This window comes from Leptopilina heterotoma, unplaced genomic scaffold (genome assembly GCF_015476425.1).
Source record: "Leptopilina heterotoma isolate Lh14 unplaced genomic scaffold, ASM1547642v1 Lhet_58, whole genome shotgun sequence".
In the NCBI taxonomy this organism is placed as follows: domain Eukaryota; kingdom Metazoa; phylum Arthropoda; class Insecta; order Hymenoptera; family Figitidae; genus Leptopilina; species Leptopilina heterotoma.
This window is the reverse complement of record NW_025111131.1, coordinates 2,436,392-2,461,555: the sequence shown is the minus strand read 5'-3', so window position 1 is coordinate 2,461,555 and position 25,164 is coordinate 2,436,392. Positions and strand designations below refer to the sequence as shown.

The following is a 25,164-nucleotide window of genomic DNA, read 5'->3' as shown; positions in this document are numbered from 1 at the left end:
AATTTCGTTTATTTTACATACTTTTTTCTATATAAGAAATTTCGTTTGACTGATCTAAATTCTAAAAATCTTTCTCTTTTTTATTTATAAATATATTAAATAAAATTGTTAATTGTTAAAAAATTTTGACTAAGAAATAGGAAATATACCCATTTTATGGATAATTTTAATCTGTCAATAACAATATTATTCACAAACTGATTTTTTTCTTTTGGTAAAAAAAACTATCCCTTTTTTAATATTTTTGTAAAAAATTCTCAATTTTAATAAGGAAATAATTTGCATCAATTCTATTTCTTAATTTCAATTGTTTTAATAAACTTCATAGTTTTTTAAAAATAAAGGAAAAGAATGTTTATAAATTCTATTTTTCAATTACAAATTTTCATTGAAAATGAAATTGAAACTTTTAAAATTTTTAAAAAATAAAGAAAACAACTTTACTTAAAAAAATATTCTGTTACATTTATTTACGAATTTCTTTAATTATAAAATTAGTCGAAAAAGTTAATAACTTCTTTTTTGAATAAATATTTAATTATTATTATTTTTCCACACAGGAATTAAGATTTTCAAAAATTTAAAATTCCAACCTTTTTGAAAATAAACAACTTATTTATTTATTTATTCATTTATAATTATAAATTATAATAATTTATAACTTATAATAATTAAAGATGACTGAGTGATAAAATAATTATTTCATATTATAAGAATATTGTAACTTAACTTCAAAATTATTTTCATCATTTCAATTCAATTATTATTTTTTAGAATTTTTAACTAAAATTCTTCTCTAAATCAAATATTTTTAATAATTTTAGAAAAAGTCCTTTAAGAATTTTCAAATCCATTTGATAGTAATTCAATTTTACGTGAAATTTAAAGTAAAATTAATTTTTAAATCAATTTTTATTAGAAAATTCTACGAGAATTCAATTATTTAAATACAAAAGTAAATAATTTATTGAATGTTTCTTAAAATTTAATTCATACAAAGAATTTTATCAACAAATTTTAAAAAAATTGAATTCTTTCGGAAAATTTTAATCAAATTTGTATTCAGAATAATTATATTTTTCGAGGAATTCGATAAAAATATTGTATTAAAAATAATTGAAATTGTACTATGAATTTTATTATTTATGAAAATAACTGAATACCTAAAAAGAAATTTATTTTTTCTGAAAATAATTGAATTCCTAAAAGAAATTTTATTTTTTATGAAAATAATAATTGAATTCCTAAAAGAAATTTTATTTTTTATGAAAATAATTGAATTATTGCGAAAAAATTTATAAAATATTTGTAAATAATCGAATTCTTGTGAAATTTGTATTATCTATGAAAATAATTAAATGTTTGCGTTGAATTTTATTCAAATTTTTTTTAATAATGGAATTCTTTTGGAAAATTTTATTGAAATAGATATTGAAAATCATTGAATTTTAGAAAACTTTTGAAAATATGTAATTGAAATTTTGACAAGAATTTTATTAAAATTTTTGAAAATGATTGAATTTTGTAAAAGAATTTTATTATATTGTATAAGGAAAATTGGGATTTTGAAGAGAATATTTTTTTTAAAAACAATCCGAAATTGAATTTTGTGAGAAGAATTTTATTACTTTTGAAAATAATTGAATTTCTGCAATTGTTTGTAACTTCCCCAAAATTAAATTTTTTAATGTTTTTAACTAAAATTCTTCTAAAAATTCATTATATTTAATAATTATTAAATTGAAAAATTTAACTAATTTCAGAAAAATTTGAATTTATTTATTTTATGATAGTTGTTCAAGAATGAAGTTATATTTGTACAATAATTAATGACTTCTTTTAATTTTTTAAAAATTTACTTTGGGTTTCGTGATGAGATGATTCTTTGTATCAAACTTAGAAACTTTATTTGTTCAACAATAAACGAAGGTATTATTTATTAAATAGTAAAATTTTTGTTTTCAATGAAATTGGAATTTACACACTATTTGACTAATTCCTCTGGATTAATTATCTGTTTTGTTGAAATAATTTTCCTTTCTTATAGATAGAAAAAATAACCTTCATAAAGCGCTATCCTTGAATTTGTTTAAAAAGTAGATTATAGTTCAGAATTTCTAGTTTTTAGATTTTCGATTTCAGGATTCTATACGTAATTTTACAAATGATGAGAGAAACTGCAAAATCATTGATTTTACCAAACACTTAATAGATAGATTCATTATAAGTAGTTATATACTTAATTATATGTATACAAATTAATTATATTAATTAATTAAATTATATGTATACAAATAGTTTTAAATTGTTAACTTTAAATTGAATTTTTTTTTGTTTTATTTAGATGATGGTGGGCATGGAATGAACCAAGATGGTGAGTGTTGCTTTTATTCTTTTTGCATTTAATTATTTCATGAAAAATATAGTATATAACAAAATGTAATTGGAAAGTTAACGATTGGATCATTAAGAGGTCAATATTGAAAGTCAGTAATAAAAAGATTGGTGTGATAATCTCAGCCATTATTGTTGCAATTCGGCTACGGAGTTGAACATGTAGCACAAACATCTTCATATATCTCAAAATTGCAATTAACAAGTGGACGATGAGTGGAGTTAATTTATTTGCGTGTAGGATCTTTAATTTGACAATTAACGAATTAACTAAGAAAAAACAACTGTTTTTGAAATTTTTTTTACTCTATTCATAACTTAGGTTTCTTTGAAATGAAAAATGTTAAACTTATTTAATATCAAAGAGGACCTATAGTAGATGACATAAAACGTTTTATGTCTATATTTTAGAAAACATCTTCTCGACGTTTTCATAACGTTAATGTTTGCTTTTATAACGTTTCTAAAGCAAGAAACATTTTAAAATTTTTATTTGAACGTTTGGTGTCTACTAAGAGATCTCTGTGTTAAATCTCGGTATTTGAAAATTTCTGTAGTCAAGAGAAATCGTTGATTTTGGTTTCATATACCTGAACTAAAATAATGTTCACCGTACTATACACATTTTGATAAGCAGCAAAAATAAATCTAGATTTTTCTGTACAAATTTAAACTACTTTACCATTTTAATACATTATTTCACTAATTTTTTTCTTCAGAAGAAAGTTGAGCACTATTATTCACGCGTTTTTTAAAAGTTAATACTTTCATCAAATCATTGAATCTGTTTTTCACGTAGTTAATTTCTTTATTTTGTACTTTCGACAGTCGAATGCAAATAAAATCAAACATTTACCGCATATAGTACTTTGTTTATTATTTTTGTTTATATTATAATAATAAAACTACATAATAAAATAATAAATAATAATAAATAAATAAATAATAATAAATAATAAAACTTCAAACTAAAAAAAATAATAAAAATGTAGCTATCGAAAAATTAGATTTGACAACCAAAAAAACTCGTCTTAAAAACTTCACAATACTGACAAAAATTCCATTCTACATTTTATTTTCCTGACTTTTTCCTAATTTAAATAATTATAAAAAAAATGTAATTCATGCGAAGAATTTTATAAAAATTTTTAAATAATTTTATGGAAATTCTAATTTAAATAATTGAATTTTCAAGAAGAAATTTATTATTTTTAAAAATAATTGAATTCTGTTTGGAAATTTTATTTTATTTTATTTGGAAAATTATTGAATCACGAAAAGTTTTTAAAAATAATAATTACATTATACAAGGAATTCTATTCAAATTTTTGACAATAATTGAATGTCTGTGTGGTATTTTATTAAATTGTTTTGAAAATAATTGAACTCCTAAAAAGCATTTTATTATTTATAAAAATAATTGAATTGCTTGCGAATGATTTTATTAGAATTTTTTAAAATATAATTGAATTTCCAAGAAGAAATTTATTACTTTTGAAAATAATTGAATTCTTGTGATGAATATTGTTATTTATAAAAATAATTGAATTTGGAAAGAATTTTATTAAAATGCCTCAAAATAATTGAATTTTCGGGAATAATTTTGTTATTTATCTTTAATAATTGAATTTTTTCGACGAATTATTTATGTAAATAATTGAATTCTTGGGGAGAATTTTATTAAAATCTAAAAGAATATTTAAATTATTTCAAAAAACTTTAATTAAAATTGTATTTAAAATAATTGATTGCTTTCGAACAAGTTTATTAACAAATTTGAAAATAATTGAATTGCTGAGAAGAATTTTATTATTTTTGAAAATAATTGAATTCTTGCGTAAATTTTGGTTAAAATGTTTAAAAAGAATTGAACTTCTGTAGAAAATTTTATTATGTTTGAAAATAATTGAATTTTTCATAAGAATTTTATAAACATTGTTTTAAATATAATTAATTTTTGCGAAATATAATAAATATTATGAAAATTTTATTTTAAATAATTGAATTCTTTTGCGAAATTTAAAAAAAATACTAGATATTGGAAATAATTGAATTTCGAATATTTCTTGAAAATAATTGAATCGTTTTAATGAATTTGATTATAATTTTTAAGAATATTTTTTTTGTTTCTATTAGCGAAGTTAAGTAAAGTAAATTCTAAAAAACAGAAATAGTAGCTTTTAGTGGCTGAAATCTAAAAAATGTACCCTAATAGTAGTACAACGTAAAAAAAGTAGTAAATAGTAGGTTTTAGTAGATGAGTGCGAAGCCTGAAACTAACAAAGTGTCATTTTTCCCAAATGTCAAATGATTCCTAATTACATTATGATATTTTTCGTTTATATATCAATAATTGCGTTTCTCAGAATTCTATTAAAGCAATGTCAATAAGATTTTTGATTATTGCAAATCACGAAAAAATTACAAAAAAGTAGGGTGAAAAAAAATTACACAGGTAAAAATATTTTGACATTTTAGAAAAATACAGACAAGATTTTATACATTGTAAAGCCAAAGAGTGAGTACTTTCACTCTAATCTGGACTCAAAAAAATTCTCTCGATTACAAAGTTCTACAGTGTTAAATTAAAAAAATTGATATCTGCTGATTACTCTCGTTTATACAGGTTTCTCACTTATCTAGTCTCCACTGTATACACAATTACATATAAAATATAACTATAAATATATATATATATATTAGTTTGAATATATATTAGTTTCTTTGAAAGCGCCCTCAATATTTAATCCAATGCGCATAATAACTATTGGCCGCAGAATCACACAGGCAGCTGTATAGAAGTGCAAAGCAGGACTTCAATGACCACAATTGCGGTATAAAGATAATAGGATAGCACGCTGTCTTACAAATGATTTTTGGTAAAAAAGCACGTGATTCTTTTGTTCTCATTCGAAAGGAAATATTTATTGATTTTTATCAATTTTATTCTTAAAGCCCTTATACATACTTACTCACAAGTTTTAGGGCCAGTTTCACCAACTCCGATTAACCGCTCGTGATTGGTCGGTTAAGGATTTAATCATTGATTAACTTTTAATAGGTGTTGGTGAAACTGGCCCTTAATGCCATTCAAATTAGAAGCCAGAAACGAAAATATGATTTTTTTGTAGAAATTTGTATTTTTTAATTTTTTAGACATTATTAATGCTTTTTTAAAAAAGTTTCACCTTTTGTTAATTTTTTTTAAACTTTTATATTTTATATTATTTAAATATGTTTTTATACGTATAAAAAAGATACTTTTTCATGTTGATGGTGAAAAAAGAAATTTTAATAACGTTTTTAAGTACCATTTAAAAAAAACTTAATTGATTAATCGCTACTAAAGATATTATCTAAAGTTTCTAGCGATTTTATTATATTTAAAAATAATGAGAAACACTACTTTCAACAAACTAACATTTCTTCTTAATAAAGAGCACATCTCTTTTAGCCTTCAATATATTCTACAATAAGTAAATTATAATTCTCCAACTGGAATTGTTTATTGTTTCATTCTCAGGGTTGCCACGCTTTTGCTCTTTTCAAATTCCCTGCAATTTTAAAACGAAAATTATTCGAAAACAACAATAACTTCATTTTTAAATAAATATTAAATCATTGTTATTTGTTCATAGAAATTAAGATTTTCAAAAAATTGAAATTCAATAACATAATATAAGAATATTATTATAAAAGATGAAGAAAGCGATCACTCCGAGTGATTGCTGTCTTCATGTAACTTCTTCAAAAATTATTTTCATCATTATGATTATTCATTTCTAGAATTTTCAACTAAAATTCTTCTTTAAGTTAATTTTTTAAAAATAATTTTTGAACAAGTTCTTTGGGAATATTTAAATTCTTTTGTTTACAAATTGTAAACATTTTAAAAATTAAATCAATTTTCAAAATTTCGATTATTGTGCCATTTTTCAATTAAATATTAGAAATTCAAACTTCAAATAATTAAAAAAAATTCCATTAATCTTTTTGAAAAAAATTAATTCTGCAAAATTCTTAATTAAAAATTATGAATAGTTCAAATTTTCAAAGATTTTAATTTGAAACCTTTTGAAAATTCAATTATTTCTGATAATCCACAGTATAATGCTATCAATATTCAATTATAATCTAAAATTTTAACTGAAATTCATTTTTAAATCCTGCAATATTTATTAGAAAATTCTACGAGAATTCAATTATTTAAATTTGGATTTTCATAAAGAATTTTATCAGAAAATTTTTAAATAATTGAATTCTCTTGAAAAAATTGTAAGATAAAAAAAATTTATTATTTATAAAGATAATTGAAATATTGTAAAGAATTTTTGTAAATTATTGAACATAATCGAATTTCTGCAAAGAATTATATTACTTTTAAAAAAAAATGGAATTCTTGAGACGAATTTTATTAGAATTTCTTTTTAAATAATTGAATTCTTTTGTGGAAATTTCATTGAAAATAATTTAATTTTGTCAAATTTTTTAAATTAATTAAATTTCTAGAAAGAATTTTATTAAAATTATTTTGAAAATAATTGAATTGTTACAAAGTATTTAATTAAAATTTTTGAAAATAATTTAATTCTTTGAGGAAATTTAATTAAAAATCTTTTGAAAATAATACTTTAATTCTTATAAATAATTTTTAGCAAAGGTTTTTAAAATAATTAAATTTTTTTTTGATACATTTAAAAAAAATTTTAAGAATAATTACATTTTTCGAGGAATTTTATTAAAATTTTTGAAAATAATTTAATTTTTGAGAAGAATTTTACTACTTTTGAAAATAATTGAATTTCTGCAATAATTTGAAATTGCTTCAAAATTTAATTTGTTTTAGCGTTTGTTAACAAAAATTCTTCTATAAATCCATTATTTTTAAAAATCAATTAAATATAATTATATTAAAAAAATTAACTAATTTTAGAAGAATTTTAGTTATTAAAATTTTTTTAAAATCTAGGTTTTTTAAAATTATTTATTAAATTCATTTAAAATTGGAATTTTACTAAATTTCAAATCAAAATCTTTCATCTACTTATGAAAATTGTAAACGCAACTCTTTTAAAATTGAATTAATTTTGAAATATTTAAGTAAAATTAGATTTCAAGAATAAACATAATAACTTTAGAAATCAACAATTTTTCAGGATTTCGATCAAAATAATGTACTTTAAATGGATAATAATATTGAATTGTATAGTAAAAATTCATGTAGCTTTATTTTTATGGTTTTATAGTATCTCTTAACATTTGTTTAATACAAAAAATACACAAAAGGTATTTTTTGTAAAACTTTAAAAAAATGTGAGTACGTTTTGAGAATAAAAACCACAACAATTTAATGAGTTGATTATATTTACACTGGTCGTTTTGATTTGAATTCCTTACGTATTTGTTTTAAGAAATTTTGACGTTTGCTTACATTTTCTAAAAATAACAGCCATTCGATTTAGGAAAGTACATTGTTAACTTAAAAGTATCAAATTAAAACGAATTGATACCAAAGAATAAAATACACATTTTAAACAGAGAAATGCAAAAGTTCGTTTATCATAATTGAAAGAATTAATGAAATCCTCAGTTGACAAATAATTTCTAACATAAGATTCAAATAGTATATGGATTGTTTCTGAAGCACTCCAATATATACAAATGTTTTTCAACGGAAATAATGTCGCTTCCTAATAACTTCTCATACCTTGACCGAGAAAGGCCATGATCGTAAAAAGTAACAGGAATAACAGGCAACAAACATAAAAAGAGCAAATAATACTTTGAGGCGCAATTATATTTACGAACCAGAGCCGCGCGACAATAACGGAAAGTAATAAAAATTGGCACTACCATGTTTTACTCTAAACTCTTAAGAATAGAACTTGTAGAGTAATGTGAGTTGTATATCAGTAAATAATCAATTTCTTTATTATCAAATGCTCTGAAAATGTAGCTGAGAGTGTATTTATGATAAAAAACAATAATTGCATGAGAAAAATACTTTTACTACAACTATCGTAGAGGTATTACTTATAGTCAAAATCTCAGAACAAAATAAAACAGTTTCATTAACACTTATCTATAATATCTAAAAATTATAATCTTGATTTCAGTTAAAAAAACACGAATCAAAAGTAATCTTTTTGTAAGAAAATGAATTCATCACTCGATTTAACAATTTTTGCTATTTTTATAGTTTGTAATAAAAGTTAAAGAATTGTTTCAAATGTAGTTGAGGAAGGTCAAAGCTTCAAATATCAATGATTTTTTTATTGATAATTCTTTGCTATTAACGAAGAAGCTATGTTATTTGTTATTGTGCAATAAAAAAAGGAAATTAAGTACATATTAGGAAACAAAGAATCTGCAGAACCTGTTAAGATGTACATATGAATTTTTTTTTCTTATAATTTTGACGAACAAAAAAAAATTAAAATTATTTCAAATGTTTCTATACAGTCAATCCTGTCGGAATGCTACTCTTTGAAAATATTTTTATATTCAAAAATGTCTAACAAGAATTATTTATTTTGAATATCTTCAGGCAACATATTTAAAACTAAATTTTTTTTGCACTATAAAAATAATTGTCAAACTTCCACCAAAAATGTGGAATATGTGGAAGAAAATTTGAATAAATTCTATTTTATCAAAATAATCTGAAAAATATCTCATTTTTGAAAAATAGTCGAAAAAGTCCTTTTCTAACCAAGGTCTGAATTATATTCCCTGTAAGAAAATATTGTCCTCTGCAGATGTTTTTTTATAATTAAAATAATGTTAATTGATGAAATGTATATATATATATATAGCAGCGTAGACGTTTCAGATCTCACGCTCAACTTTGTTCGTTCCTGGCGTAGCGCTGGTCATTGTCCGTAAATTCAACTAAAGAAGAGTATAATAGATATCAGCCTCAGGCCGCGGCCGATTGGTTGGTTAGTTGTCGAATAAAGCGGTGAGTCTGTCGCATTTTCTGCGGTCATCATTGCCATCAGTTATTGGTTGTTGCAATGACTTTGGTAGAGCTCATGGGAACTCAATTCTGTAAAATCACTTCCGTGTTTAATAGTCTTTCTCTCTTTCACATCGAAACTATTTCTGTAAACCATCGATTCCTAGTTTCATGTTATTTATAGCATCTTTTTCAAAATTTTAAGATCTAGTTCAGAAAATTATTAAATCATATAGTTTCTCTCAAAACACTGATTTAATAATTATAAAAATAAAATATTTCTCATTGAAAATTATTAAATTAACAGAGTCTCAATAATTAACAAATTCAGCTTTATTTTATTTGCTTCCGGCGATTAAAGTAAAACTAAAGTTTAAAATAATTCTGTTTCGTAAAAAAGCGATAGTGTTATTTTTATTTTTTTCCTTGTTATTTTTATATTAAAAAATTTTTACATTAAAATTTCCTTGAAGTCCGTAAAAGTCAGTTTTTTTGAAAGCAGGTTCCTTAAAATCCGTAATTTGATTGAAAAAGGATAAAAACTTCGTAAATTATTTTTAATGCAATTTTAATCGAATTCCTCGAAAAATGTAATTATTCTTAAAAACCTTATTAAAATTCGTCGAAAGAATTCAATTATTTTGTAATTTGTTGATAAAATTTTTTATGAGAATTAAATTTTAATAAACATTCAATTATTCAAGAAATTATTTATTTTTGTATTTAAATAATTGAATTCTCGTAGAATTTTCTAATAAAAATTGATTTAAAAATGAATTTCAGTAAAAATTTTAGATTATAATTGAATATTAAAAATAATAGAGGATGAATTTTTAGAAATAATTGAATTATGAGCAGGTTTCAAATTAAATTCTTGAAAATCTGAATCTTTCAAATTTGTAACTAACAATTCTGTGGAATTAATTTTTTTGAATAAGTTTAATTGTGGATTTGTTTTACATTATTTGAAGTTTTTATTTTCTAATATATATTATATTTAAATGAAGAATTTCCGAATAATTCAATTATTTAAAAAGAAATTTTAATAAAATTTGTCTCAAGAATTCAATTATTTTCAAAAGTAATATAATTCCTCGTAGAAATTCAATTATGTTTAATAATTTACAAAAATTCTTATAAAAAATTCAATTATCTCTATAAATAATAAATTTTTTTCCGAAATTCAATTATTTTCATAAATATAATAAAACTCATCGCGCAGAATTTCAATTATTTTTAATACAATTTGCATCAAATTTCTCGAAAAATGAAATATTCTTAAAAATTTTAATAAAATTTGTCAAGAGAATTCAATTTTAAGATACATTCAATTATTTAATAAAATATTTGTTTTTATAGTTAATAGTTAAATAATTTAATTCTCGGCGAATTTTATAAAAAATATTGATTTAAAAATGAATTTCAGTTAAAATGTTAGATTTTAATTGAATATTGAAAGCATTATAGCTTACATTTTTATAGTAATAATTGAATTTTCAAAAGGTTTCAAATTAAAATCTTTGAAAATTTGAACTTTTCATACTTTTTAATTAAGAATTCTGTAGAATATTAATGGAATATTTTTTTAATTATTTGAATTTTTTAATTTCTAATATATTTAATTGAAAAATTTTAGAATAATCGAAATTTAGTAAAAATTAAATTGTAAACAAAAGAATTTGAAAATTCTCAAAGAACTTTTTCAAAAATTAGTTTAAAAATATTGACTTAAAGAAGAATTTCAGTTGAAAATTTTAGAAATGAATAATCGTAATGAATTAAAATTCATCGAAAGAATTGAGTTATTTAAAAATTTGCAGATAAAATTCTTATAAAAATTCAATTTTAATAAACATTCATTTATTCAGTAAATTATTTAATTTTGTATTTAAATAATTGAATTCTAGTAGAATTTTCTAATAAAAATTGATTTAAAAATGAATTTCAGTTAAAATTTTAGATAATAATTGAATATAAAAAACAATACAGGATGAATTTTTTAGAAATAATTGAATTTGCGTAAATTAATTTTTTTGAAAAAATTTAATTGAATTTTTTCTATACTATTTGAAGTTTTTATTTTCTAATATGTGTTTAATTGAAGAGTTTACGAATACATTGAAATTTCGTAACATTGAATGTTGTAAACAAATGAATATAAAAATTGTCAAAGAACTTTTTCGAAAATTATTAAAAATAATTGATTTAAAGAAGAATTTTACTTAAAAATTTTTGAATACTCTCACTGGTTCGGGCCGTGCGTTTAAAATTTTTTTAAAATAAAAAATAACAAATAAATTTGTAGACACAGTAACTTTATCATCTTCCAGATAATCAAGACAACCGATTATTTATATTTTACAAATAAGCAAAAATTTAAAATTAAAAAAATTATAATTATTATCTTGAAACCAGTAAGCATTTCAAGTATGACAATCAATTCTTCTCCTTTTATTTCACTTTTATGTAATTAATTTGTTTAAAATGTTTTATTATGATTCATATTGATTTAGCAGGTTAGTGTACCATGTGGTACAATATGACTTTCCAATTAGAATTTTTACGGTGAGTTGACTGAATGTAGTGTACTAAGCACAACTTGTCCAACTGAGACCTGTTTGTTATCTAAATATCTGAATTTGCATACTTTGAGGCAAATTATAAGAATAAATTACATTGACTTTAAAACGCAATAATAATTTATGTATATTTATAGAGTTTGCAAATGTCAATCCCTCACAGCATCGAAAATTTTCTGAAGATTTCTACACACTCGCACAATTTTTTATTTCTGTATTGAGGAAATATCAATAAACTAGTAAATTTTACATTGCGAGCATTTTAACACTAAACTTCTTGAGTTAAAGGAAATAAAATTCAGTAGTTGACTTTATGTACAAGTTAAACTTAGGAGTTGAAATGACTAGCATATGATTGTAAATGACTCATCAATACCTATAGTGGAATAGTAAAAACTACTTTTGAGAATATTCTTATTTTCGGTGTTTCTGTGTAATAAAAAAAGTGAAAGATCCCGTTAAATCAATGAAAATTGATAAAAAGGTCTATACTGAAATGAATGAGTGAACATTTGAAGAGATGATTTTAACAATCACTACTGTAAATTAAGTTGCAATTATTAAAATATTAATGTTTCAATGTGTAATGTACGTGGCTAACATTTTCTTTATTATTATTTACTTTTTCGACTTTTTTCGACTATTTTCAAATAATGCCACTTTTTCGACTTATTTTCAAAAATTGCGACTTTTTTCCAAATGTTACAACAAAATACCACATTTTCAGTATAAAATGCAACTTATTTCGATTTTTAAAATGTGAAAAATAACTATAGACAAATTTTTTAAAATTATATTTTTGAATAATTTTTTTACGATAGTAAAATTTAAAAAATATACATATAAGAAGCCGTCCATAAATTACGTAAGACATTCTTTTAGGAAAATTTGACCCCTCCCCCTCGTAAGTTATTTTACATACATTAGCGCCATTTTTTCTATTGTTCGTAAGATCTAGCAGACCCCCCCCCCCTTCCCCTAAATGTCTTACGTAATTTATGGACGACCCCTAATTAAAAAATTTAATTGACAGAAGTTTATTTTTTTAAAGTATTTTATTATAATTTTTGAAAATCAACTTTTGAAGAATTTTAATTGCAAATTTTTATAATAATTAAATTCAGAAAAATTTTAATGAAATATCTTTACAAGTGTAAATTTAATAAAAAGGAAAATTAATGAAAACTTTCTTCTGAAAATTATATTAAAATATTTTAGAAAAAAGAAATAATTCTTAGAATTTTCCCATTCTAATATTTTCAAATTTTTAATATTTCAATATTTTCACTTACATATTTCAAAAAATTCAAATATACACACAAAAAATAATTACATCATCATTTTCATAGAATTATTTTTAACATTTTGGAAAACACAATTATGTTCAAAGTTTTTAAATAAAAATTTATAAGTTCCCTATAACTTACAGAAATATTTTTATAAGAAATTCAATTATTTTCAAAAAATTATAGCATAATATTTTTAAAAAACTAATTCTTAGAAATGTTTTCTCATAATTTTTTAACAATCTTTGAACAAAGTAAATTCAAATTCGTAAAAATTTAATTTTTCAGACCTAATAAAATTTTGGAAAAAACATGTTCATATTATTTTATAATTAAAATTCTTTAAAAATTATTTTATTTTTTTATATTTTTCAAAAATTCTATTATTTTTAAAATTTATCAAATTTCCATTATTTTTAAAAGGTTTTAACAAATTTCAATTAATTTCAATTATTATTCTTAGATTTTATCAAATTTCAATTAATTTCAATTATTATTCTTAGATTTTTTGAAATTTCAATTAATTTCAATTATTACTAGATTTTATCAAATTTCAATTAATTTCAATTATTAGGGGAGAGTGGGGCAAAGGCGCTATGCGGGGCAAAGACGTTTTTTAAAATATATCCTTTATTTTCTGTCTATTCCAATTGGTATTAAAAATTAACTTGCAATGCAATCAGACCAATTGATTAAAAAAAGAAAAACCTAAAAATATCAAATATTTCAAGAAATATAACAAAAAAATTGTTTTGCAAAAATAAAATGATAATTTTACTGAACAAACTTTTATTTTTTAAAACATAAGTTTAAGTATTTAATTTTTAAAAACGTAACATGTAAATTAATTAAATATTTCTCTACACAACTGGCGTGGTGTTTTAGTTTAATTTTGTATCTAAATATTTTGAATTTAAAGTAAAAAAAAAGTTTGTTATGTGGGGCAAAGGCAATATTAAACATAATTTGGTTAAAAACAATTGAATATTCGAATTTTCTATGTATTAATTCACAATATGAGGTTAAAATCACTAAAAGTTTTTATTTTTTATTTAAATAGTTTAATTCTTTTAATAACTAAATAACAACTATTAAAATTTCTTGTTGATTAGTTTTAGAATAATGAAAAACAAAGACCGCATAAATTAATTGCTTATTTAAAAATATACATCGATAAATGTAAACCTATAGCGCCTTTTCCCCACTCTCCCCTACTAGATTTTATCAAATTTCAATTAATTTCAATTATTACTAGATTTTATCAAATTTCAATTAATTTCAATTACTATTATCTGTCAAAAATTATTTTTAAATATTTTTAAAAAATTAATTTTAAGAATTTCTTTATTACAATTTTTTGAAAATATATTTTAAATTTAGTTAAACATTGTAGAAAATAATTGAATTTTGGAAGGTCCATAGTTGTAATTTTTAGAAAGTATTCAAAAGACGTTTTAAATTGAAATTTAAAAAATTTTATTTCCTGCAAGAATTTAATAAAATTATATAAGTTTTTAATAATTGAATTTAGAAATCAGTGAAAGGTCAGGGAAATAAAAAATAAAATTTTTATGACAACAATGAATTAAATAAAACGAATTTTTTTTGTTTTTTAATCGACAAAAGCGATTTTTTTTGCTCCTTAAAGTCGATCCGAGGCCTGAATATGACAAATATGAAATAACGATTTTTAATTTCAAATTTTATTGTTTCTATTAAATTTAATTTTTTTTATAAATGTTATTATATATATTTCCAGCGTAAAATTCTATCACTTCTGAAATAAATTTTTCTAATTTTTATTTGAATATAAAATAAGTAACTTTACCATTTGTTACATTAGAACCATTTTCGGCTAAATTTGATCCTTGAGGGTATGATTTCAAGTTCTAAACTTGACTAATTATTTAGTTTAAAGCTTAAAATTAAGATACATTTAGTCATTTTAGTTTTAAGTTGTTTAAACGGTTTTAGACTTTATTTTTTCTGCATAATGCTTTCTTCAATGTTTTATCGATATTAATTGTAATTTAAATTTTTTTTTTAAATTATTTTTAAAAATAATATGTATTTTTTAAAAAATTAAAAATATTTATTTAAATAAATAAATAAATTTCTTTATGAATTCAAGGATAAATAACTTCATTTTCTACAAAAATTGAAATTTTTTATTGCATTTACGTAAAACTATAGATGTGCTTGCTAAATTAGCTGTAGGAGACCCAGGAGGTGACTACAACTGCATGACTTGGTTAGAGGATATTTTATTTCATATTCGAATCCTGAGATTTCTTGTTTTTTTACACTTTTATGCTTTAGTATTTAAATTGTCCGCTATTTGGCTTAATAGAAAACTATTATTTCCATAGATTAATTTAAATAAAAGTACTTAAATATAGATTAATTTGTGAGAATCAATGAATTAAAATTTTCTTTTAATTATATATACTACTAATTAAAAAGGATGGAACGCAGTTTGCTATTTATAACTGTAATGCTTTTTTCCAAGTAATTTAAATTATCTTCCTAATTAATATTTTTCTACATAACACTCAAGTTACATAAGCTGAATATCAGTATTTCACAAATAGTTATATTGCAAGTACGACTTCAATTGAGGGGCGCGGTTTTAATCGCTGCGATCCTCGGATCTTTTAATATTTTCTGCTTATGTTTTTATCGTTGATCTTTGGTCATATCTATACTCACAGATATAGTTAAGGAGTGCGTGTAATTTTAAGCAGTACACTGTTAATTGTAAGAGTTTGTATTTTCGCATGTCTTATACGTATCGTATCCCTTCAAGAGATCATCAACATTTTAATGATATAATAATTTTCAAATATGTGTATGTTCACATATGCATACGCGGTATTTTATTTAATATTACTTTTAAATTCATTTTTAATGTTTTCCTCAAGTCGAACTGATTGATAATACTTCTTTGCTGTAAGTTATGGTCAAAATTTGCAACGAAAATTAATTATAATGTTTCTGACAATGAAAGTCACAATGCAATGCCAGTGTGACTTCGCATGCTGCGAGATCTCTAATGTATATATAATATTCAAAAATTGATTTTCCAACAACAAAATACGGTCGAATTATTAACAATTACTAGCAAATAAATTACATTGATCTAAACATTTTTTTACAATCAGAGAATTCTTGTACAGGTTATGATGTTCGATTTTAAGTTAGTACATCAATTTTAAATATTAAAAATTTTTGTAGTATTTTGGTTAAATTTTAGTTACATAACAATTCAAAAATTCCGTTAAATAGAAATACCACTTGCAAAGTTGAATTGGAATTTGCTTATGTTCACTTCTTGTACACATTTTGCTTCCTCATGGAGATTTTCTTTTTATGAATATTATAAATTGCCTTATTGCCATACATTATTACATTACCGTGTAAAAATGGGAAATATTTGTAAAAATTCTCAACTCTTAAAATACAAATAACTTTTTAATTCTAGGTCGTATAAAAATTAAAAAATTAATAATTTGATTCGTCTTTGAAACGTTTATTGAATGGACACATAAAAATATTAAAACCTAAATGAAAATTAAATACCAGAACCTCGCAGTTCTCAAAGATTCTAATTTTCATAATGGAAAGTACTTTCACACATATATACGGAATGATGGGGGCGCATGATTATTCCCCAAATGTCATTTTTCCGAAATGTCATTTTACCGAACTGCACTTTTGCGAATACTCATTTTTTCGAAAAGCCAATTTTGCGAAATGCCACTTTTGCGAATTGTCATTTTTTCGAAAAGCTATTTTTGCGAATTGTCATTTTTGCGAATCGCCATTTTTACGAATTGTCAATTTTCCGAAAAGTTATTTTTGCGAATCGACATTTTTACGAATTGTATTTTTTTCGAAAAGTCATTTTTGCGAATTGACATTTTTGCGAATTGTCATTTTTGAGAAATGTCATTTTTGCGAATTGTCACTTTTGCGAATCACCATTTTTACGAATTGCCATTTTTGCGAAAAATCATTTTTGCGAATTGTCATTTTTGAGAAATGTCATTTTTGCGAATTGTCACTTTTGCGAATAGTCATTTTTGCGAAAAGTTATTTTTACGAATTGTTATTTTTGCGAATCGCCATTTTTACGAATTGTCTTTTTTCCGAAAAGTCATTTTTGCGAATCGACATTTTTACGAATTGTCAAATTTCCGAAAAGTCATTTTTGCGAATTGTCATTTTTGTGAAAAATACAATAGAAAACTTGTAGGTCTATAAATTCACTATTGTATTTTTCGCAAAAATGACAATTCGCAAAAATGACTTTTCGGAAAATTGACAATTCGTAAAAATGGCTATTCGCAAAAATGACAATTCGTAAAAATGGCGATTCGCAAAAGTGACAATTCGCAAAAATGTCATTTCTTTAAAATGACCATTCGCAAAAATGGCAATTCGTAAAAATGACTTTTCGCAAAAATGGCTTTTCGCAAAAATGACATTTCACAAAAATGTCTTTTCGTAAAAATGACAATTCGCAAAAATGAGTTTTCGAAAAATTGACAAATCGTAAAAATGACGATTCGCAAAAATGAAAATTCGCAAAAATAGCTTTTTGCAAAAATGACAATTCGCAAAAGTGACATTTCGCAAAATTGGCTTCTCGCAAAAATGACTATTCGCAAAAGTGCAGTTCGGTAAAATGACATTTCGGAAAAATGACATTTGGGGAATAATCATGCGTCCCGGAATGATGTTTTCAAAAGTGTGTTTTTTGAATTTTTAAAGTCAGAAAAAATAAAAAAAAATTGAAATTGAAAATTTTTGATAAAACTGTGCTTTCATCCCAGAAAGTGAAAAAGTTCTACAGAATTTCACTAGAATTATTATATATGAATACTAGTGAATATTCTATAGAATTTCTACATGAATTCTAGTAATTTTAATAAACTTAATTATAAAAAATTAAAATTCTTGAAGTAGTTTTTTTAAACTCTTATTATTGTATAATTAAATCATAAAAATTAACTGTACTTTGCATGACTTAAATGCAACTTCGATTATTAAGAACTTGAATAATTTTGTTTAATAAATATTTAAATACTTATTTATTTTTCTACAGTAAATAAAATTTTTAATAATTTCAATTCGAAACCTTATGAATACTTTCTAAAAATTACAACTATAGTCCTTCCAAAATTCAATTATTTTCTGCAATTTTTAACTAAATTTCATCTCTAAATCTATTATTTAAAAACAAAAATGCAATTTTAATAATAATTGTTTATTTAAAAAAGTTATTAAAGCATAATATTTTCAAAAAATTGTAATAAAGAAATTCTTAAAATTAATTTTTTAAAAATATTTTAAAATAATTTCTGAAAGATAATAGTGTTTTAGTTAAATGCACAATTGAAAAATTTCCAAATAATTGAAATTTGATAAAAATTAGTTTTTTAAAAATATTATACTGCAATTTTTTGAAAATAATAAGAACTTCTGTAAGTTCTAGACAGATAGTAAATTTTTTTGAAGAATTTTAATTTACTTTGTTAAAAAATTGATTGTTAAAAAATTATGATAAAATATCTCTAAGAATTAGTTTTTTAAAAATATTGTACTGCAATATTTTGAAAATATAATTGAATTTCTTAAAAGAATTTCTGTAAGTTATAGAAAACTAATACATTTTTTTGAAGAATTTTAATAAAAAATTTTGAACATAATTGTGTTTTCCAAAATATTAAAAATAATTCTAAAAATTTTTAATGTTATTACTTTTTGTGTGTATTTGAATTTTTTGAAATATATGTAAGTGAAAATATTGAAATATTTAAAATTTGAAAAAATTAGAATGGACTTAAAAAAAACTTAAAAAAAAAACTTTTATCAAATAAATTTTATAAAATTTCAATTATTCTAAAATTTTTTAATTATACTTACGTATATTTTTCAAATTTTATTATCGTAAAAAAATTAGGGGGTATAATAAATAATAAAAAATTGAAATTTTAATCAATTAAATGAAATAAATTTTTGACCATCTATGTCTAATTCTTATTCTTAGGTCAAAAATTTTTTTCATTTAATTAATTAAAATTTTTATTTTTTAATATTTATTTAAATAATTGACATTTTGCAAAAACTTCTATTTAAGTTTCATATTCATTTGAAAAGAAATAATTTATTGAATCAGAACATTGGCTTTGTGTTTAGTGAAAAAAAGTTTCAAAACGAATGAATAAAACGGAATTGATATCTAGAAACGAAAATTTCCTAGACAATATTTTATTATTTTCCTTAAGAATAATAGTCTTGATGCAATACTTTTTGGTACTTCGGATAAGTAAAATATTTGATTGACATAATAACATATTTACTTCCACCAAATATACTAAATTGTTAATTCAAGAACTCTGTTATTCAATGCTAATAATTACTTGTCAGAAGAAAATAAATTTCTTTCTTCAAATAAATAAGGGATTGACTCATGTAAATTATGTCAAGTAAATTCATTTACTTGATTCAATTATATTTTTTCCAGTGTAATTATTAACAAATAGTACGATTGTTAAAAATTGACTGTTATTTTTAACACCTATATTTCAAATTCTTTCATTTATTTTGTGAAAATATTTTCCAAAGTATTGCCGATGACAGTGTGTCAATTTTGACAATTTTTTTTATTTAATCATTGTTTTAATTTATTAAATGCACATTAATGCATTAATTTTGGCTTTACCGTTAATTTTTTTTTATATTTTTAGAAATAATAGTTAAATGTGTTCAGATTAAAGATATAATTTACCTACTTAATTTCAAAATCTTAATAGTTTTGCCAAATGGGTTTAAAAATACTCCTTTTCCAAATATTAGTGAAAAAGTGGTATACTCAATCCCTAATTTTAGTGAAACTTTTCGGATTTTTAGATTAAATTTAGATTAAAACAGTAGTTTTAGCTTTTATTTATGAAAATATGTAAAAAATTAATACCTAGTATAAGCCAAAACTACTGCATTTAGTGAGGGGTCCTTGGAAACTTTGAGTAAACTCTCTGAAAACTTGAAAAAAATATAAAATTTATAATGTGATTTATTTGTTAATGTCAAAAATACCCAAATCAGTTATAAGACTATAAATCCTTCGCCTTGGAAGCAAAACTTTATTTATTTTATTTAAATTACTACAAAGATCGAATTAGAGACTTTTATAAAATTACACAATTTTTATCGGAAAAATTAAAAAGTATTTGCTAAAATAAAACGTAGGACAACGTACATAGTTTATTAGATATATAATTATAAGTTTTATTCACTTTCAAGTTATCCCTGTAAATGCAACCAAATGTACAGAAGAACGTGTAAAGGGTGATTGAACAGGCGCATTTGTAAGCGCACTTCATTGGATTCTACATTTACTACAAACCCTTCTTTTACACTGACCTTCAGAAAAATGAGCAACAAATTTTTATTTTAGGTATTGTGAAGGCTTTTTAAATTATTTATTTCTTTATATGCTGCACTTCTATCTATAATGAATAGTCTAAGTCTCGTTAAATGTTAAAAATAACCATTAGAGATTAGAGCACTAAAATATAAAATGACAATCTCATTAATTTCGTATAAAATAAAATGAAGAAACTCAAAGGCAAATAATCTACTGACATGAGGTTAACTGACCACATCTAAGAAAACTGAAATGAAAAAAGAAACTTTGTATTGAAAGTGAAAATGCTTATTGTGTGCATTATACCTATAGAATATTTTAAAGTTCCCTGAAAGAATTTAGTGCAACTAGTTAGTGTTGTATGTTTATTGCAATAAATTTCTACGTATGTACATTTTAAGAAAGTCAAGGACATTGAGTTGCATGGTGCGCAAAGAATCATTAATGGAGTATAAAAGTTATGCGATCAAGTGAATGTGCAATCTACTAGCTGACTCTAACCGTTTTTCTGTCAATCTTCGTGTGATCCCTGTAATTTCCTGTCTAGAAAACCAAGCAATGGCTTTAATGCTCCATTGTCTCAGTAGGCTCCCTTCGCCTTACTCAAACTGTAGACTGTGTAACTTTCAGTCAACTCACACTATTTTAGCTGTAGACAAAGGTTCTCATTCACTTATTGCGCTAAAAATTCCAAGTTTATTCAAAAATTAACTGAAATTCATGTTTCTATTTACATATTATGCAATTGAAACTAAAAGTTTTGAAATTTCATGATTTTAATTGAATTTTACAACTGAAGACTAAATACTGAGATGGCAATATTATTCGAAAATTTTTACATGAATTACAGGTGTTTTCTATCTCAAAAAATATTTGCCACATAATTTCAAGTTCCAATCTTATAATAAAATCTATTAATTTAGTAAAAAGTGCTATTTTCTGAAAATGAAATTGAAAAATCAATTTTTTACTTAAAAAATTAAATTGAAATTAATCAAAAAATATCATAGAAAAGTTCTGTTACGCAGTTTAGTTTATTAATAATTAATCAGTTTCTAATGGTTTCTACTAATTGGTTATAATCGTTTAAAAACGAATTATTATTTCTTTCAAAATAGCAGGGTAGCCACAAAAATTTAATTTTTTTCCCTGACTTTTCACTGATTTCCAGACAAAATGTTTTCTTTTACCCTGACCCTAAAGAATATTCTGATTCACTTTAAAAATGATTATAGATACTCAAAAAAAAAAAGTTCTATCGCACTTATTTACGAATTTCTTTAATTGTAAAATTATTCGAAAATATCAATAACTTAACTCCTTTTTTAATCATTATTATTTTTTCATAGAAAAAAGGATTTCAAAAATTTCAAATTCAAACCTTTTGAAATTCAATAACTTGAGAGAATATATTATTATATGTAACACATGAAGAAATGGATCACTCCGAATCTTCGACTCGAAGTGATCCATTTCTGCATGTTTTATAATAATTAAAGGTGACCAAGTGATAAAATAATTATTTTATATTATAATATAAAAAATATTGTTACTGTTACTTCTTAAAAATTATTTCCATCGATTCAATTCAATTATTATTTTCTAAAATTTTTAAATAAAATTCTAATATTTTATGTTAAATCTAAAATTTTATATGAAATTAATTTTTAAATCAATTTTTATTAGAAAATTCTACGAGAATTCAATTATTTAAATACAAATGTAAATAATTTATTAAAAACCGCTGCCGAGTTGTATATTTTTTTTATAATTTTGGTGCTCATTTCATGAACACTTTACTTCCTCATGGAGATAAAAATAATAGAAATATATGAATAACTTTTTATAAATATGGTCAAAGTGATTGAATTTCGAGTCAAACAATGTATTTTCGAATACCCTACAAGATATATAGTTACAATAATTTAATAGTTAAATAAAAATTTTCAAACAAAAAAGTTGAGAAAATGTCATTTTCCACAATTTTTGGTTTTTAAGATAACAATAATTTCGAAATTTATAATCGAAATAGGTTCAAAATAATAGGTCAATCGAAGCGTTTTTTAATGCTCTACAAGTTGATAACGATAATTTTAAAGTTACTTTTACATTTTTCAACAAAATTTTCAAAAAAGTCATATTTTCCAAAATTTTTGATTTTTAAAAGTTTAATAACTCCGGTTAATATGAATGAAACATGTTCAATTAGGGCTCAAAAGATGCGTCTAAAAAAACTCTAGAAAATTATGGAAAAACATTTATAGGTGTCCTAACATTTTTTTAAAGTTATGGACAAAAAACGTTTTTTTGCAAAATTAAAAATAAAAAAAAAATTTAGTTAAACTTTATTATTATATCAGAAAGTACTCTCACTTTATGTCCGCAGGTGAGATCTACAATTTTAAAAAAAATTCAACCCAAAAGCTCTTCATGATTTCGAGATATTTATGAAAATGTGATGTTTACACAAACACACACGGAATTACATTTTTTAGAAGTAATAAATGAATGAATGTTTCTTAAAATTTAATTCTTATATAGAATTTTATCAACAAATTTTTAAATACTTGAATTCTTTCGACAAATTTTAATAAAATTTTCAATTACATTTTTTGAGGAATTAGATTAAAATTGTATTAAAAATAATAGAAATTCTGCAATGAGTTTTATTATTTATAAAAATAATTGATTTATTGAGAAGAATTGATTTTTTTCGAAAAAATGTATGAAAATTCTATTTTTAATAATTGAATTCCTGTGAAATTTTCATTAATTTAGAAGATAATTGAATATTCGTTCAGAACTTTGTCAAAATTGTTTTCAAATAATTGAATTCTTTTGAGAAATTTTATTAAAATAGTAAAATATTAAAAACCATTGAATTAAGAAAAATTTTTCAAAATAATTGAAATTTTGCCATGAATTTTATTAAAATTTTTTATAATAATTTAATTTTATTACTTTTAAAAATAATTGAATTCTTGTGACGAATACTATTATTTATGAAAACAATTGGATTTTGCAATGAATTTTATTAAAATTCCTGAAAATATTCTGAATTTTGTCGAAGAATTTTGCTATTTAATTCTAAAAAGATAATTGAATTGTTGACAATTTTTTTTGGATTCTTTGAAAATAATTGAATTTCGGCGAAGAATTTTGCTATTTATAATAAAGATAATTAAAATGTTGACGAGAATTTAAAAAAAATTTTTGAAAATAATTCAATTTCTGGAAAGAATTTTAATGTTTAATAAAATATTTACTTTCTTTCAAATAATTGCATTAAAATTTTTAAAATTGAAACTAATTTCAACAGAATTGAAATTAAAGTTTTTCAAAAAAATACTTTATTAAATGATTTATAAGTAATAACTTTATGGCAGTTCTTCAATAAAATTACGTTATTGAAAATAAATTATTGTCAGAAATAGAAAAATTTGAAGGTTTTTTTAGAATCGTGGTTTTTTAAATGAGGTGAATTTTTAAATATATATTATTCAGGTTGTATAACGGTGAGGGAAAAAGTCATGGATAAGTTTAGAAAAGAACATCAGTTTTTCAAAATTCCAAATAGCGGATCCAATATGGCGGAAAATTTTTTTAAATTGATCGGATTCTCTTGAAACTGGTTAATTTTCGGGGTTTTCGGGGTCGTTGATTACGAATTTTACATCAATTTTTAAAAAATTTTAAATGGCTAATGCCAGGGTATTTATAACTAAATTTGATTTTATCAAAAGTTATTGTATAACTATAGGATAAAATCCATCTTTTAATCCTTTTTATATTGAAATTTGGAATTTTTAAAAACTTATGTCAGATTTAGAAATCAGAGATCTCGAAAACACCGAGATAAGAAGTTTCAAGTCAACTCGGTTAATTTTTAATTTTGACATCCACCATATTGGAACCGTCATTTTCAATTTTCAAAAATTGATGTCAAACTCGTACTCAGCGACCTCGAAAATCCCGAGTTACAGAATAAAATTCAAGAATCTAAATTTTGATAAATCCTTTTGTTTTTAAAACTTTGTGCAAGACTATAGACCTCCTTTTCAAACCGCCTCTTCATCATCATTAAGAACTGCATATTATCTTGTAACACCTACAAAGAACACATTTGACAACATGTTTATAGAGGTGATTAGACTGATATCGAAACATTATAAACTGATTGTAGAAATCTATAATTCATTAAATATCTTCCCTGCTTTGTTTACTAACTTTACCCATAAATGAAACGTAATACTGATTTAAATTATTTGTATCCCAATTGGAATTAGTAATTTCTTCAAAATTCAGAGATTATAACTGTTATAAAATTTGGTGAATTTAAAAAGATTATATTTCGGGTTAAAAAATGAAAGAAGAATTTAATTACAGTACAGTTTGACTTAAAATGCTTTGTGAGGTCTACTTTCAAGACAAGGCAAATCACTTTCAATGGCATTCATCTGCAATTAAGTGACGGACCTAGAGAAAAATGAAACAATGGAGGCTACGGGAAAAAAG

At 22.3% G+C, this 25,164-nt stretch overlaps 1 protein-coding gene across 7 annotated transcripts in view; it reads left to right on the top strand.

Moving 5' to 3' along the window:
• Positions 1-25,164, top strand: part of LOC122508849 (paired box protein Pax-5-like) — a 191,289-nt gene that overhangs the window by 40,221 nt on the left and 125,904 nt on the right. For all 7 annotated transcript variants that reach the window (XM_043622434.1, XM_043622432.1, XM_043622436.1 and 4 more), the window contains exon 3: positions 2,345-2,374. In XM_043622434.1, coding sequence (XP_043478369.1) covers positions 2,345-2,374 — 30 coding nt within the window. The remainder of the gene's footprint in view (positions 1-2,344; positions 2,375-25,164) is intronic.